This window comes from Leucoraja erinacea, chromosome 8, assembly GCF_028641065.1.
Source record: "Leucoraja erinacea ecotype New England chromosome 8, Leri_hhj_1, whole genome shotgun sequence".
In the NCBI taxonomy this organism is placed as follows: domain Eukaryota; kingdom Metazoa; phylum Chordata; class Chondrichthyes; order Rajiformes; family Rajidae; genus Leucoraja; species Leucoraja erinaceus.
Window position 1 is genome coordinate 45,279,621 of NC_073384.1, and position 18,615 is coordinate 45,298,235.

Genomic DNA, 18,615 nt, shown 5'->3' on the forward strand with positions numbered 1-18,615 from the left:
GGGACCCCAGTTGTTTACAGTCTTACTCTTAGGCCCTCTTTGGTCGTGGCTGACCATGGGTGTCTCCAGGGTGCTATTCCCTATATGGAGGACACCTGTGTGGAACTTTATTTAACGTGGGGAGACTGGTGCACAGACAGCCACTCCTTGACAGATCTGGGGCAGGATCCAGTGGCATGGATCCCAAGACGACTGAAGAACCTTTTCTACTGCAACCTTCATCCGCTTTCCCAGCCGTTGTGACACTCCACTAAGGTCAGCCATCATCCTCCGCCTGTGCCACCAATGAGGTCTTGGTTGGATTGCTCTTTGTCAGAGACCTCCCTCTCGACCATGGGTGGCCCTACCAGGAACATAGCTCCAGACGGCATCGCTCTCAGGATTTCGGGTCCACACAAGCATCTCCACCACAACAAGGTGACAATCCATGGAGAATATATTACGGATTTAGACGAGGTAATTAAATGTAACATCTCTAAATTTGCGGATGACACAAAGCTGGTTGGCAGTGAGAAATGCGAGGAGGATGCAGGGTGATGTGGATAGGTTGGGCGAGTGGGCAGAAGCATGGCAGTTGCATTATAATGTGGATAAATGTGAAGTTATCCACTTTGGTGGCAAGAATAAGAAGGCAGATTATTATCTGAATGGTGTCAGATTAGGAGAAGGGAAGGTGCAACGAGACCTGGGTGTGTTTGTACATCAGTCACTGAAAGTAAGCATGCAGGCAGTGAAGAAAGCCATGGTGAGAGGATTTGAGTTTAGGAACAAGGAGGTCATACTGCAGTTGTACAGGGCCCTGGGGAGACCACACTTGGAGTATTGTGTGCAATTTTGTTCTCCTAATTTGAGGAAGGACATTATTGCTATTGAGGGAGTGCAGCGTAGGTTCACCAGGTTAATTCCCAGGATGGCGGGACTGACGTATTATGAAAGAATGGGTCGCCTGGGCTTTTATTTGTTAGAATTTAGAAGGATGAGAGGATATCTTATAGAAATATATAAAGTTCTTAGAGGTTTGCACAGGGTGGATGCAGGAAAGATGTTCCTGATATTGGGGGAGCCCTGAACCAGTGGTCACAGTTTAAGAATAAGGGGGGGGGGGGGGGCATTCACCCAGAGAATTGTGAATCTGGGATTCTCTGTCACAGAAGGCAGTGGAGGCAAATTCACTGGATGTTTTCAAGTTAGATTTAGCTCTTAGGGGGGCTAAGGGAATCAAGGGATATGGGGATAAACCAGGATCGGGGTACTGCTTTTGGATGATCAGCCATGATCATATTGAATGGCGGTGCTGGCTCGAATGGCCTACGCCTGCACCTATTTTCTATGTGTCTTACCTTTGGTGTAAACCAGCATCTGCAGTTCCTTCCTACACATTACGAGCTACAACCAGGGATGGTTTTTGGATTTAATTCCATGTGCGGTAAGCTGAGAGCAGAAGGGCAAGTTTGTGACTTTAAATAAAGGATCTGTGATTTTTGACAATGGTGTTGGATTACACTTTGGGAAAGTGTCGAGGTGATTTACGATTATGACGCTAGGGTTCAAGGTCTTCCATCGTATAGAGAAATTGGGGAAGTTGGATCAGTTTCCTTAGATTTGGCTAAGGGGTAATTTGAAAGGTGTATTCCAGGAGAGCTTCATGCAAATGAGTAAGGAAAAAATAAATTCAATGGCCTTGGAAGCCAGAGACTGTTTCTGATTAATAGTGGATTAACTAGGAAGACATGGGGAAATATTTATTTACTTATTTTGATTTGGGATGCTCTGCATAACAATATGGTAGAGCAGATTCAATACTAACTTCAAGAAGAGATTGGGCAAATACTTGAGACACAAAAATATTATGGGGTTGAGGGGAATAAGACGGGGGTAGAATTAATTTATAAACCCAGAGCCTGCACAGTCATGCTTGTGGACACTTGTGCAGTATATTATCATGCTGTGATATATGATAGATAAAGCAGAACAAATTGGTACAGGAGTAGGCCATTTGGCCTTTCGAGCCACCACCACCATTCAATAAGATCATGGCTGATCATCCTGAATCAGTACCCCGCTCTTGCTTTCTCCCCATATCCACTGATTCTGTTAGCATCAAGAGCTTTTTCTTGCAACTCGCTCTTGCATACATCCGGTTAATTGGCCTCCACTGACTTCTGTTGCAGAGAATTCCACAGATTCACAACTCTGAAAAGGTTTTTCTTCATCTCAGTCCTAAATGGCCTACCCCTTATTCTTAAACTGTGACCCCTGGTTCTGGACTCCACCAACATGGGAAACATTTTTTCCTGCATCTAGCTTGTCAAATCCCTTAATAATAGTATATGTTTCTACTATAAGATTCCCTCATCCTTCTAAATTCCAGTGAATATAAGACCAGTCGATTCATTCTTTCACCATATGTCAGTCCCACCATCCCGGGAATTAACCTGGTGAACCTACGTTGTACTCCCTCAATAATAAGAAGAAGGTTCTTCTTCAAACTAGGAGACCCAAACTGCACACAATACTTCAGGTGCGGTCTCACCAGGGCCCTGTGCAACTGCAGTAGGACATCCTTGCTCCTATACTCTAATCCTCTCACTATGAAGGCCAACATGCCATTTGTTTTCTTCACTGCCTGCTGTATCTGCATGCTTTCAGTGATTGATGTACAAGGACACCCAGGTCTCGTTACATCTCCCCTTTTCCTAACCTGACACCATTCAGATAATAAATTCAGTAAATAATTCAATAAATGCAGATACTTAAACAAAACAAAAATTATGAAGTTAGAAAGAGAAGTGGTAATCAATGTGCTAAAAGATAATCCATGTGCTCTATATGGTAATCATGTGCTCTATATCGGTGAGACCAAGCGTAGGCTTGGCGATCGCTTCGCTGAGCACATCTGCTTGGTTCGCAATAACCAACCTGATCTCCCGGTGGCTCAGCAATTAACTACCCCTCCCATTCCGAATCCGACCTTTCTGTCCTGGGCCTCCTCCATGGCAAGATTGAGGAGCACCTCATATTTCACTTGGGCAGTTTTGCACCCCAGCGGTATGAACATTGACTGTTCTAATTTCAGGTAGTCCTTACTTTCTCCTCCCCTTCTCAGCTCTCCCTCAGCCCTCTGGGTCCACCTCTTCCTTGCTTCCACCCCCCCCCCCCCCCCCCCCCCCCCCCCCCCCTCACATCAGTCTGATGAAGGGTTTCGACCCGAAACGTTGCCTATTTCCTTCGCTCCAGAGATGCTGCCTCACCCACTGAGTTTCTCCAGCATTTTTGTCTACCTGCTAAAAGGCAGGTTGGGTTCAACGTGGGAAATGTGATGTAATAAACCTTGGATGGTAAAAGCAGACACTATTTCATCACTTGCATTTAAAAATGAGTTGAGAAAATTGTGTGTAGGATGACTAAAAGCTAGGGTGGAATTCATGCTTTTATCTTAAGGGATTGAAATACATAAGAGGAAATAACACTTGAGTTCTTCAGAGCCCCAGTTACTCATTTGAGATACTTTGTTTAGGTTTTTATGCAGAACCTTGGGGAGATGTTTTGTTAGAATTGGATGAGTCACGGGCATTACATCACAGGAACATAATTATGAAATTTATTTTATGGAACGGTTTCATACATAAGTGGTGGAAATCTAGAACACCTTCCCAAGGAAGTTGTGAGTACTGGGCTGATTGGTGCAGCTAAAAGCATTCATTGTGGTCAGTCGCTAACATATAAAAATGTTTTCACTGGGTACCTTTCTGCAATAGCTTTTTCATTTAGAGTACCTGGGAGAATAAAATTGTTGACAATGTGTCAGCTATAAACTGTTAGCTCTGATGTGGTGTGAGGAGAAATACTTTCACTCATAGCTAACTTTAGCATTAATGTTTTAGTTTTGTCCGTAGTAAAACTATCCGTTTGGAGATAGAACTGTTCAATGGAAGAAGGTTCTCAACCCAAAATGTTGACTGCTCATTTTCCTTCATGGATGTGGCCTGACCAGAGTTCCAGATCCACAACGAGTTTGTTTTTTGAAACAATCTGGGGCATTTTGCGAGGGATCATTATTGGATGGAATCCAACCTCTAATCTTGGAGAAAAAGTGAGTTATTTCTGGGCTCAGCCACAACGTTGATAAACATTGCTGGAATACCTCAGCCCAGCACTTCGATTTTCCAGCATCTACAGTTCGTTCTTAAACATTTTGTCTACTCCACTGCGAAATCTCAAGGTATGCCTACTTTGAGGTTCTCCTCTCTCCGAAGCTCCTCAGCCCACTGGCTCCTCCTCTTCCTTTCTCCCCCCACCCTCACATCTTTCTGAAGAAGGGGTTCGGCCCGAAACGTTGCCTATTTCCTTCGCTCCATAGAAGCTTCCTCACCCGCTGAGTTTCTCCAGCATTTATGGCTACACTAGAATCATTAATATAGTCTGTTTAGGTTGATGACTTGTTTTAATGTGTTTGTTTAGTGCATGAATTATTCTTGCATAGATCAAATAAAACCAACGACTCAAATAGAATCTATACGGGCAGAAATAGTCCTTGTGGCTCTTCAATCCTTGTCAGCATTTATATGCCACCCAAGCCATCTGGTTTGTCTCATCTAAATCTATAGGGTGATTTCACGAAAGGTCACTGGATCATAGATCCTCACCCACGTGACCGCAAAATTTAACTGGGGTACAAACGTCACTTCCAGTACATGTTATTTATGCTAGAAACGCGTACTTTCAAACCTGTTAAAAACCGCGAAAATGGTTAGTTTTCAGTTGTAAATAACTGCCAGTCGGGGTGACCGTGAGACACAGCTATCTTACTTTAGAGTCCAGAAGATAAAGAAAAACGAAGGTAAAGACAAGAGAGCGCTGAAGGGAAAATAACAGCGGAAGTTGTTGGCTGTGCAGATATAAAGATCGAAAATATCGGGAATTATCGCGTTTGCTCACTGCATTTCATCAAAACTAAGGCATTATTGATGTTTGGTGAAATGCAGTGAGCAAACGCGAGAATTCCTGATATTTGGACCTTAATAACTGCACGGCCAACAACTTCCACTGTTATTTTCCCGTCAGCGCTCTCTTGTCTATACCTTCGTTTTTCTTTATCTTCTGGACTCTAAAGTAAGATAGCTGTGCCTCACGGTCACCCCGACTGGCACAGTTATTTACAGCTCAAAAACGGGACGTTTTCGCGGTTTTTAACAGGTTTGAAAGTACGCGTTTCTAGCATCAATAACATGTACCGGAAGTGACGTTGGTACCCCAGTTAAATTTTGCGGTCACGTGGGTGAGGATCTATGATCCAGTGACCTTTCGTGAAATCACCCTATAAGCATAACTCGACTCCCTAAACCTCACGCGCTTGTCCAGCCTTCATCTAGTACATCTGTACTATTCCTCTCAATCAATTCCCACGATGATCTCACCACTCTTTAGGTAAAGTGCCTTGTTGGCATTTTTGATAATTGTATAGATATCCTTCAGTTAAGCCATTCCCAACAAGTGACTGCATTTTTTCTAATGTATCCACACCATTAAAGTCTACACACGCAACAAAATGCACAGATCTGCATAGAATGCACATAACTTGGAACTTGTTTGAATGTCTACTTGGACTCGGTGGCCGAAGGGTCTGTTTCCACGATGTATCTTTCAAGGTGGGTAAAGCCCCGGGACGCGCGTGCGCGGAAGGCACGAGCCGCTGCCGTTGGCACCACGCGGAGGAATGGAATGACCGACGGTTAAACCAGAGGCTCCGGGGCTCCGCTGAAGGAAGCACCGCCAACATGGACAACAAACCTAAATATGTGTTGGAAAGCCCTTCGCCAGCTCTCGGGTGGGGCATGCCTTCGAAGGCGTCCCCGTCACTCTCTGCAAAGTCGTTAGAGTCTGCCGACAAACCGACGAGTATTAAGAGTGAACAATCCTCCCAGCAGAGCATTCACCGACTCTCAGCCGTGCCGGCTCTCACGGAGAGGACCGCTCGCCTCAGCTCCACCGCACGAGCCCAGGCTATACGCTTGCCGTATGGAGCCTACAAGAGGTATCTGAGCAAGATGGAGTTGCAGATTGAGAGCGGGCCCAAATGGTTGTGGATCCAGCGTATTTTCGTGGGCTATATCGTGGTCAGTTTGGTGTGCATGCTGGTGACAGCCGTGGCGTTCATCATTCAGACCCCCGAGTGCAAACCTCCTCCCAGACTGAAATGGTGGCAGACGGGACCTATGTACCGCATTGCACTTCAGTCCTTCCGCGACACCAGTGTGGATGGAATTGGAGACCTGCGTGGTAAAATCATTTGCGTGCAATTTTATGTTTAATGTTTATTCTTAACATGTACACACATTTGCAATGTACCGTTTATTCCCATTAATGATCCGCGCAGATAATTCATAAAGGCAACACAATGGCAGAGTGGTAGCGTTACAACACCTGAGACATGGGTTCGACCTTGACTGCGATCGGAGTTTGTTCGGTCTCCCAGTGAACGCGTGGGTTTTCTCCGGGTGCTCCGTTTTCCTGTCACGCTGCAAAGATGTACAGGATAGTAGGTTAATTTGGTTCTGTAAATTGTCCCTCGTGTGTAAGATAGTGCTGTGTAAGGCGTGGACTCATTGGGTCGAATGGCCTGTTTTTTCCACGCTGTAGTCTTAAAAGGTAATGGGCCTGTCCCACAGGCGATTTTTCAGCAGACGCCTGAAAAACCGGGAACTGGAACGGTGACTGCCAAAGTGGAACACACACACACACACATACAAACACATCGCACAGGCGGGGGCCAGGGCAAGCGGGGAACGCTATCTAAAAAATTTCCACGGTGCAAAGCTAAGGTGAGACACACACACTGCGATGAACAGGAAGGTTGGCGTTGTAATTAAGACAGCAAAACACAGTATACGGTAAAAAAAAGTCGCCTAAATGGGACAGACCCATAAATCACAACCTTCAAGCTCTGAAGCAATGGGCCGAGCGACAGGAGGAGGAGGAGGTAGCGGCGGTGAGGAGCTGGGGGGTGAGTTGGGGGGGGGGGGGGGTAGAATTCGAGTGGATAAAGCGACAGAAGGAGTAGGAGGGCGGACCAAGCAACAGGCCGACGGGAAGAAGCAACAGCTGGTGAGAACGGAGGCGACCCCACATGGACTGAGCTTGTCCCACCAGCGGCACGAAGAAAAAAACTGACCCCAAAGGTAACAACGTGAGCCGCGCTAACTGGTTCCCGCGATGGGTAAAGATGCTCACCTTGCGAGCCGGGGTGGCGTCGGAAGCCTATGCTGAGGCCATGTAAGCCAGGGCAGGTCCATTGCTATCACGAGATCTTTTAAAACGAGGGTTTACATTGTATTGCTTGGTACATTCTATTAACCATCACTATATCCTGACATTTGACAGCATTAGGATCAGCGAGATATCATATCATATTTCAGACTTTAATGTCATGTTCACTTTATTCACATGAAGCTCACTGAATAGACAGTATACATAAATGTATGTATGCAAATGTATATTAAGGTACTATAATGCAAGAACTGGATGAGATAGAGTTAAGAGTAAAAGTACATGACTGCACCTCGGTTTAGTTTATTGTCACATGTACCGAGGTACCATGAAAAACCTTTGTTGCTTGCCATCTAGTCAGCAGAAAGACAATACATGATTACAATCGAGCCATTTATAGTGTATAGATACATGATAAGGGAATAACGTTTCGTGCAAGGTGAAGCCAGTAAAGTCCGATCAAAGATAGACGAGGGTCACCAATGAGGTAGATAGAAGTTCAGGAAGGATTTTGAAAAGTATGAGTAGTTCAGTGTCTTGGTAAGTGGCATCACATTTATATGTAGCACGTGACACATAGCCAGGATGTAAAGGAATGGCAGACGAATAATCGAATAAACAATTATGTTCAGTGTCCTTGAAGCGTGTTTATTACATTCGGATCCAGGCGAGGATCTGATATTGGAAACAAGGGTGAACTAATAATTGTTAAGTTCAACTTTCAAAGCAAATATGGCGTTTAACAAAGCAGCTGCAATTAGAAGTTTGAATTCATTCGACTCTAAAGGGGAGGCAAATGTTGTGAATGCAAAGTTTGAGGCATGGTTAGAGGAATTTGACTGCTACGCAGAGAGCTTAGGTCTGCTTGTTAATGGAGCAACGCCAGTGCAGCTCACACGATGGACAGCATTGTTATTGTACAGTGCTGGAGCTTCAGTTCAGGAGACTTTCCAAACGCTTCCAAAGACAGGAGGAAAAGCAGATTATGCAATGGCTGTTGCAGCTTTGAAGAAGCATGTGGTTAAACAAATGCTACATTTCAGCGACATGCATTCCGGCAATCGACACAGAGAGTGGGGGAAAGCACTGCTCAGTTTGGCATAAAATTGCATCAAGTTTCTGAGGGCTGCAACTATTGAGCTGAATTGGAGAACACCATCACAAAGTTACACCAAAGTGGCCGCAAGCTATGGAGAAGTGGAACGTCAGAACCAATCTCTAAGATGAGAATTGCCCAAGCAGAAGACAAAGATTGGTAGGAGATGCTCTTATTATATGTGGCAGCATATAGAGCTACACCACACAGCACATCAGGTAGGAGTCTGGCAAAATTGTTGTTTGGAAGGAAAATCCGGACCAAGATACCAAGGGTTAATGACATGGTAAATGATCAAGAAGTGAGAGATCATGATGCAGAAAAGAAAGGGGCATCAAAGCTGTATGCAGACAAGAAATTATGTGCCAGACTATCAGATGTAATGCCAGGAGATGAGGTGCTAGTGAGGAGAGAAAGTCCAAGCAAAATGGACACACCCTTCTTTCCACAAATGTCAAAGTTTGTTTCTTGAAAAGCAGATTGAAACAAAATTGTTAAAGGTAATCTTTAATCGATTCGTCAGACGGGAGTGGTAAGACCTACAATGAGCACAAACGTTGCTCAATGCTTTTCGGGCTCCACTCACAAAACAAAGGAAAGTATTATACATTTTCCTTATCAGTAAAACACTCCTACCAAGTCTCAATATGGCATGACTGAAAGATTCTATAGTCTTTCCGAATATAGGTAAAGCTGGGTCCAAATCAAGCTCATCCAATAACAAGTTATTACTTATCTCTGGAGCATCAGCTATTTTTTTCAATCTTGGCTTCTTTATGGCCTTGAAAGAAGCACATGTTATTACGCAGGATTCCATTTTAATGTCTTTATTAAAAAGACAACTTGTCCTCCATATTGTGTTCCATATAATTTGCAAAGTCATTCAGACTTGGCACCGAGCCATTCTTTTGTTCTACTAGACCATGCTTTTGTAGAAGAACGACTCCATTTTGTAAACTATATTAGATCTGACTATTAGCTCTTTCACAAACATGCACAGTGGTGTCTAGACAAGGGAATACAGTGACGATCCAATCATGAGATAGTGTCAAATATGATAGAAACACATTGTATGTGGAAAAGTATCACCGTTGTGATAGTCCAGGGACACTGCAAACTGAAGTTCAGACTGTGGGGGATCAGACTTGAGGCTACCAAATTGAGGAGCCAAGAATGCATGAATCTGAGGAGGAAACTATGAATTGAGAAGATGAACTGGTGGAACAGGTCATGACAGATCAGAATCTAGTACCAGTGCGGACAGAGTCAGCGGTCAGACCAAAACGTCAGAGAAGACCACCTAAGAGATACGAGGACTATGAGATGAATTGCCATGTGAAATTATGCGTAATCAACGTAACAAAATGGTGTTGGAATGTTCAGTTTACAATGTGATGATGCAGATATCCTTTTTGTTTGATAACTGACATCCATCCTTTCTTATATCTTATGAATGTGTGGGTGTGGATGTGTGTGGGTATTTGTGTGTGTGATCACATCTGCTCGAAAAAACGGCGCTCTAATGGTAACATTTTTACATATTCTGGTAGAGATTTATCCCGTGGACTCCAAAATCGTCCTACCTGAAAAATTCATGCTTTATTTCTCGAGTTATTAATCAAAATGTTCAAGAATCTGAAATAACTTTGAAAATAAAACCAAGTGGCTTTGGCTGATGACGTCACAATGGGTCTGCGTGCTGCCCTCGCTCAGGTCCACGCCCGCCCTCAGCCTCGCTTGGGCCTGGCACCTGGTGGGGAGGCTGCTGTCGCGGGCCGAGCCCGGCTTGACGCCCGCCCGCTGCCTCGGTTGAGGTCCTCGGGTTGACGCCCGCCCGCGGCCTCCCTGGAGTCCATATCCGCCCGCAGCCTCCCTCGGGTCGACGATCGCCCTCCACCTTGCTCGGGGTTCTCGGGTCGACGGACGCCCGCCCGCAGCCTCGCTCGGGTCTGCCGCCCGGCGCCTGCTCTACGACCTAGGTAGGTCCTCCCTCTATCCCCTCCCCCTCCCCCTCACTCTCTGCACCCTCCTACTCCCTCTCTACCCCTTCCCCCTCCCCCTCGCACTCCCTCTCTACCCCCTCGCACTCTATCCCCTCTCTACCTCCTCCCCCTCCCTCTGTACTTCCTGCTCCCTCTTTAACCCCCCTCACTCTCTGCTCTCCCTCCCTCTCAGCCCACCATCCCCTCTGCCCCCCCCCCTCTCTCCCCCCCCCCCTCTCTGCCCCCCCCCCCTCTCTCTCCCCCCTCTCTGTGTGCCCCTCCCTCTCTGCCCCCCCCCCCCCCTCCCTATCTGTCCCCTCCCTCTCTGCGCCCTCCCTCTCTGTCCCCTCCGTCTCTGATCTCCCTCTCTGCCCCCCTCCTTCTCTGTGCTCCTCCCTCTCTGCCCACTCCCTCTCTGCCCCCTCCCTTTCTGACCCCCCTCCCTCTCTGACCTCGCTCCCCTTTGCCCCCTCCCTCTGTGCCCCCCTCTCTGCTCCCCCTCCCTCTGTGCCCCTCTCTGCCCCTCCCTCTCTGCCACAAGCCCCCCCACCCCTCAATTTCTATCCCCCCTCCCTCGCCCCCCTCTCTACCCCCTCCCTCCCTCTCCCCCCCCCTCTCCCTCTCCTGCTCTACCCGCCTTACCCTCTCTACCCCCCCTCTCTAGCCTGCGAAGTTGGGGATTATGCGGGAGTGGATAGGGCGGGGGTTGGGGGTAAAAAGGACGAATGAATATTCATATAATATCAAGGGGGGCGTTACTGTGTGTGTGTGTGGGGGGGGGGGGTTCATGTGTGTACGTGTGAGATGCTGAAGGTCGCTCCCCCTCCCCTCCGCAACCAACGGGTCCCACTTGGTCTAGTATAATTTATCCTTTATATAACTATAAAACTCTGATCTTGGATATGTGTGTGTGTGTATTCATTTGTTGTTGTGTGATCACATCTACTCGAAGAAACAACACATTAACGAGAATGTTTTTACATATTTCGGTAGAGATATACCCCCTGGAGTCAAAAATTGGCTTACCTGGAAATTTTGTCCCCCGCGAGCTGCCGTCTCCCCGACCAAAGATCTTAGCTATAGCCCATCCGGCGCTCTTTTTGGTCGACACTTGCTTGCGTCTCGGCCCGGGCCCCCCCCCCCTCCCCTCGGCATGGGCCCCCCCCTCTTTCTCCCGCGCTTGGCTTGGCCCGGGCCTTCCCCCTCTCTCTCCCCCTCGCTCTCTGCCCCCCCCTCCTCTCTCTCTCCCCTCCCCCCCCCTCTCCCTCCTCTCCCCCCCCCTCTTCTCCCCCATGGGCCTCCCCCCTCCGTCTCCCTCCTCTCTCTCCCCCCTCTCCCTCCTCTCGTCTCTCTCTCTCTCCCCCTCTCCACCACTCGCCCCCCTACCTCCCTCACGCTCACTCTCCTCTCCTCTCTCCCCCCCTCCCTTGCCCCCTACCCCCTTCTCTCTCCCCTTACTTACTCCCCCCCCCCCCCCCCTCCCGCTTTGTCTCTGCCGCTCTCTCTGTGTCTCTACCCCCTCTCTCTCTGCCCTCACTCTCTACCCCCTCCCCATCTAGATGGGCTTGCGAGTTGGGTGTTATGTGTGTGACGCCACAGGCTGCCCCCCACCCGCAACTGCGCATTGAGGGGACGGGACCCAATGAATCCCAGGTTTGCTGACAAACGACAACACCGCCACCATGCTGGCTATCGAAGCTGAAGGGAGGAATGTGCACACATTCTCGTTGTCCGAGCATGACGTGAGGAGGGCTCTGACACGGGCGAACACGAGGAAAGCTATAGGCCCAGATGGCATCTCGAGGCGAGTATTTAAGTCCTGTGCTACGCAGCCAGCTCCGGTGCTCACTACAATATTCAAATTCTTCCTGCCTGCTTCAAAAGATCCATCATTGTACCTGTACCTAAAAATGCCTCCCCAGCCAGTCTGAATGACTACCGCCCAGTGGCCCTCACCTCGGTAGTCATGACATGCTTTGAGAGGCTGGTCAAGAAACACAGCTGCGCCTTCCTCCCTCGCAACATGGACCCGCTACAATTAGCATACTTTCCGAACAGATCCACGGACGATGCGGTCTCCCAGGTTCTGCACACTGCTCTCTCATCTTGACAACCAGAATGGGGGCTATGTGAGGATGCTGTTCATAGACTTCTGTTAAGCCTTCAACACAATAGTCCCCACCAGACCTGCCGAGAAGCTGCAGGAATTGGGGCTCAACACCCTCCTGTGTGCCTGGGTCCTGGATTTTCTCATCACCAGGTCGTCAAGATGGGAGGAAATACATTGAAGTCCCTCACCCTGAGCACAGGATCCTCCCCAGGGTTGCATCCTCAGCCCCCTACTGTACTCCCTGTACACACATGACTGTGGCTAGGTTCAGCTCCAACTCTATAATCGAGCTTGCAGATGACACTGTGGTGGTGGGCCTGACCTCCGATAACGATGAGAAGGCCTACCAGGAGGAGGTGGCTGATCTGGCATTCTGGTGTCCGGACAACAGCCTCCTCTTGAATATCAAAAAAACTAAGGAGCTGATCGTGGACTTTAGGAGGGCACATCATGTGAGGACGTACACACCATTGAAGATAAAGGGATACTGTGGATAGGGTGAGCTGCTTTAAATGCCTGGGAGTCCACATCTCTGAGGATATGACAAGGGCAGCACTGGTGAGTAAGGCAAGGCAGCGCCTTTACCACCTCAGGCAATTGAGGAAATTCAGAGTCTCTGAGGATCCTCCAGTACTTCTACTCAGCGGCTGTGGAAAGCATCTTGTCCGGAAATATCACGATTTGGTTTTTGAACTGCTCTGCCCAGGCCAAGAAGGCTCTGCAGAGAGTAGTGCGTTCGGCCGAACGTACTATGGGAATTACACTCGCCTCCCTGCAGGAACTATACATCAGAAGGTGCAACTCCAGAGCCAACAAGATCATGGTAGACCTATTCCACCCCAGCAACGGACTGTTCCAGCTGCTACGGTCAGGCAAACGCCTCTGTTGCCATGCTGTGAAAATGGAGAGGATGAGAAGGAGTTTCTTCCCAGAGGCCATTAGGACTGCAAACTCCTATCTCACCAGGGATTAACTTTACTGTACCATTTTACTGTTGTGTGGTGTCTTTTTAGAATTGCTGTTTTGTTTTTCTGTTTTCCTCCCACAAATATGTAATATGTAAATATATGATTCTGTTCCATTTTTTTTTGTAGTTTGTTTGGTTTTTTTTTTGCACAATCCGCGAGCATTGCCACTTTTCATTTCACTGCACATCTCGTATGTGAATGTGACGAATAAACTTGACTTGACTTGGTCTAGTTATCTATCATATCATATCTATCTATTATATAAAACTCAAATCCGTCCGCCTGCCTGCAGTACGGATCCCTTCCTGCCTTTCGATTCGTTCCCGCCGTGCGATGTCACAATGCCCGATGCTCGCGGACGTCCAATCGGAATGGATCCATTTGCATGTACGGCTTTCCGGACGCGTTTCTTCCTTTGATGCTCCGCAACTCCGAAACCAGACGCAGAATCGCCGACGTCTTTTCCATTTCGGTAGAGATTTCGCTTTTCTTTCTAAGTATCCGCTCCTAATTACATTTCGTCGTGTGTGAGTACACCTTTTTAATCAAATCCCTTCCCCCCCCCCCCCCCCCCCCCCACCAACCCCAATATTTCAAAAAGAAACTGGATTCTCACCCACACAAGCAGAACCAGCCCATGGTGAATGTTCCATCGTGTGATGTCACAATGCCCAATGTTTACATATGTCCAATCGGAATGGATTCATTTACATATGCCTTTGCAGGAGCCCAGCGCATGGTGAATGTTCCATCGTGTGATGTCACAATGCCCAATGCTCAAATACATTGTTGTCATTGAGAACGCTCAGTGATTATTCAAATTCTTCACTAACTGTTATTCTGGTTTTGCTTGTGAAGTGAAAAGCCCTGAATTGCATTTGTCTGATGCAGGAAGATTGTTCCAGATGTTGGGGAAGTCCAGGACACGCGGGACACAGTTTAAGGATAAAGGGGAAATCCTTTAGTACTGAGATGAGGGAAACATTTTTCACACAGATAGTGGTGAGTCTCTGGAACTCTCTGCCACAGAAGGTAGTGGAGGCCAGTTCATTGGCTATATTTAAGAGGGAGTTAGATGTGGCCCTTGTGGCTAAAGGGATCAGGGGGTATGGAGAGAAGGCAGGTACGGGATACTGAGCTGGATGATTAGAGTAAAGAGTGCAAAGAGTAGGAGTAAACGGGTCCTTTTCACAATGGCAGGCAGTGACTAGTGGGGTACCGCAAGGCTCAGTGCTGGGACCCCAGCTATTTACAATATATATTAATGATCTGGATGAGGGAATTGAAGGCAATATCTCCAAGTTTGTGGATGACACTAAGCTGGGGGGGCAGTGTTAGCTGTGAGGAGGATGCTAGGAGACTGCAAGGTGACTTGGAGACGGTTCACCAGACTGATTCCTGGGATGTCAGGACTGTCTTATGAAGAAAGACTGGATAGACTTGGTTTATACTCTCTAGAATTTAAGAGACTGAGAGGGGATCTTATAGAAACTTACAAAATTCTTAAGGGGTTGGACAGGCTAGATGCAGGAAGATTGTTCCCGATGTTAGGGAAGTCCAGGACAAGGGGTCACAGCTTAAGGATAAGGGGGAAATCCTTTAAAACCGAGATGAGAAGAACTTTTTTCAAACAGAGAGTGGTGAATCTCTGGAACTCTCTGCCACAGAGAGTAATTTAGGCCAGTTCATTGGCTATATTTAAGAGGGAGTTAGATGTGGCCCTTGTGGCTAAGGGGATCAGGGGGTATGGAGAGAAGGCAGGTACGGGATACTGAGTTGGATGATCAGCCATGATCATATTGAATGGCGGTGCAGGCTCGAAGGGCCGAATGGCCTACTACTGCACTTAATTTCTATGTTTCCCTCTCCTCACCCCTCTCCCTCTCCTCACCACTCTCCCTCACCCCTCTCCCTCTCTCCCTCATCCCCCTTCCCTCTCTACCCCACCCCCTTCCCTCTCTCCACCCGCCCCCTTCCCCCTACCCCTCTCCTCCTCCCTCTCACTCCCCACTCTTTCCCGTCTCTCCCTCCACCCCTCTCCCCCTCCTCCCCTCCCTCCCCATCCCCCCCTCCCCCACATCTCTCTCCCCATCCCCCTCTCATCCCCCCCTACTCTCGCCTCCCCCGCTCTCCTTTCCCTCCCAAATCTGTCATGTTTACTCCTCCTCCTCTCCCCTCCCTCCCCTCTTCTCACCCCCCCCCCCCCCCCCCCCCCCCCCCCCCCCGCAAACGCTGTTGGGGAAACAGACCCAACGGGTCTGCACTTGGTCTAGTATCTATTAAAACTCGGTGTGTGTGTGATGTGAGTCTGTTATTTTGCATGTGAAATGTATCTCCTCGAAAACCAGATGCAAAAACGCAGAGATTTTTACAATTTCGGTAGGGATTTAACTTACGATTTCATAAATGCACTCCTCTCTAGATTTGGTCAATTATTTCCCCGTATTTTGAATAAAGTTGTTCACAACATAATTTTTTTAAAAAAATCAAACTGCTGCATGTCACTGCCACCTCACAGATGTCCAATCACAATGGATCTCATTTACATATATGACATCATAATGGGGCAGGTGTGGGAGATTGGAACCTTCACGTGGTCCCACTAAAATCAAACTGCTTCCCTTCTCCCTTCCCCACTCTCTCCCCATCTCCCTCTCCCCTTCTTCCCCACCCTCCCCCTCTCACCCACCCATCCTCTCCTCCTCCCCTCCACCCCCTCTCCTATCTCTTGCCCTTCTAGCTCTGCCCCTCTCTCTGTCTCTCCTCATTCTCTCTCCACCATCACTCTCTACCCCCCCCCCCCCCATCAAGGGGGGTAGTTAGCATGTGTGCGGGGTGGTAGATAGTGTGTGTGATGCCACAAGCCCCCCCCCCCCCCCCCGCAACCGCACGTTGGGGGAACAGACCCAACGGGTCTGCACTTGGTCTAGTATCAAAACTGTGTGTGTGTGTGTCATTTTGCCTTTGAAATGTAGAGCTGCCGACAGCTTTCGTGCATGCGACGCGCACGCTTAATTTCCAGAACATTCTGAACGCGTGACGCACGGTTGCATTTCGCTCTCTCTGTCTCTCCCCCCATCTCTCTCTCTCCCCATCTCTCTCTCTCTCCCCATCTCTCTCTCCCCATCTCTCTCTCTCCCCATCTCTCTCTCTCCCTCTCTCTCTCTCTCTCCCCATCTCTCTCTCTCTCCCCCATCTCTCTCTCCCATCTCTCTCTCTCCCCATCTCTCTCTCTCCCCATCTCTCTCTCTCCCTCTCTCTCTCTCTCCCCTCTCTCTCTCTCTCCCTCCCTCTCTCTCCCTCCCTCTCTCGCCCCCCCCTCCCCTCTCTCTCCCCCCCTTCCTCTCCCCCACCCTCCCTCCCTCCCCTAAACCCCCTACCCCCTTCCCTCCACCCCATCCTCTCGCCACCCTCCCTCCCCCCTCCCTTTTACAGTATCAGATGTCGTCACGGTGTCGTAGTAGCACCTGGTACAGTCCCCTCTAAAACAGTCCCAATTTTGTCCAATCACACTACCTTATCAGTGCGTAGTCTCCCAGTAGTATGGACTGTGTCTGTGTTAAGATTCTGCTTAATTATTGTGCATATGTAATGAATTAATTGCTATGGTCATAACGAACTTCCACACTCTTTAGTGTCCTATTCATTCCCTCCATTAATCCAGAATTCTACGGGTGGTGGGGGATGTGAGATCACTCTTTAACTACCTACAAGGCAGACCCTTTAAAAATAGATCATTATAAAAAAAAAACAATTAAAAAATAATCCAAATTGTTCCAATCGATCTCCCCAAATTTACAATTTCAAATTAACAGATTTTGTTCTGAGGTGAAGGCATCTCCAATATCATCTAACCCATCTACCTGGATGCCATGTGGTCATTGTGGAATTCAGGTCTATTTGAACTCAATTCAAAAGGTAAGAAATAGGAAGAAAATAAACTTAAAGTTAAGAGAAACCAAAGAATAAACAATTAATTTTCATAGATTGCAAGCTCATTCATTTCCTTTTTCATCTGACGGACTATTTAATCAAAAGGGGCATATATATGAATATATAAATATAGCCTGGGACTGGATGTCAAGTACCCCGATAGGCTTTGGGAGAAATGAAACAGACAGGGAGAAATGAAACAGACAGAGCAAAATCCTGAACACAGGAAAATAAACCTGAAATTATCTTGGCAGCATAGCTTTGGTCTCTGGTCTTGATAAGGGACAGAACTTGGATGAGTGACAACTTGAAAGAACATCCTAGAATATTTTGAGAGAGCTCAAATACTTCCCTTCGAACATTAAAAGAAAACTAGTCCAAAAGAATGGCAAAACATGCATCAGGTACACAAATTAGTCCGACAGGAGTTAGCCAAAGTGGCACAGCCCCCTAAAAAATATTGCGTGGCACATTAAAGACGTCTCTGCATTAACTTTACATTCCCCTCCCTTGTCTGACAAAGCTCTTCTGTTTAAAATAATCTTGCAGAATTCGCAAGCTAGGGTATTCCCCAGAGAGACTTTGTGAACTAGGACTCAGGGGTCTAAGGCTTGCAGTGCTTTTAAATTGCAGAGGTTGTCTTCTTCGAGTGAGAATTTAAAATGAACAAAGGGAGTAGTTTATTGTAATGATGGGCAGGCTAATGTTCAATATGGGAGTGGTCTGAGCTGTGATTAGACAGTGATCCAGATTGTGTGATTGGCCACCTCCCCCTTCTATAGACAGAATCGCCATGCCAGACATAGGGTCTATAGAGGACTGACCAGTACCGGGTTTGTTCTCCAAACATCAGAGCTTTCTTTATCTGCATTAGCCCTTATCTCCTATTCCTCTGCCCACTGGCATTCCATCTGAAGTGCTTTCATCTTTTAATAGTTCCGTCTTTATTCCACAATTCAATCCTTCCTTTACAGGTGTAATCCATCCAACTACTATCTCGCGTCTCCATTCGCTTCTTTTCTGCCTCACTCACTCTGCCTTCAATAGTCTCCACATTCCATATTCCTCCTACTGGTCAAGACACAATACTGAAACGTTTGGTCAATTTATAATTCAATATTCTATACTCATTGTTGTTCTTATGTTTAAAGAACAACAGAAGAAAATACGGGGAGAAAAGATGAGGTACGAAGGTAAGCTAGCCAAGAATATAAAGCAGGATAGTAAAAGCTTCTTTAGGTATGTGAAGAGGAAAACATT

At 47.5% G+C, this 18,615-nt stretch overlaps 1 protein-coding gene across 1 annotated transcript in view; it reads left to right on the plus strand.

Annotated features, from left to right (window-relative positions):
* Positions 1–5,456: 5,456 nt before the first annotated feature.
* The window catches only part of LOC129699650 (neutral and basic amino acid transport protein rBAT-like), a 114,563-nt gene continuing 101,404 nt past the window's right edge, over positions 5,457–18,615 (plus strand). Inside the window, exon 1 of the mRNA XM_055639626.1 lies at positions 5,457–6,279. Coding sequence (XP_055495601.1) covers positions 5,568–6,279 — 712 coding nt within the window. The 5' untranslated portion in view covers positions 5,457–5,567. The remainder of the gene's footprint in view (positions 6,280–18,615) is intronic.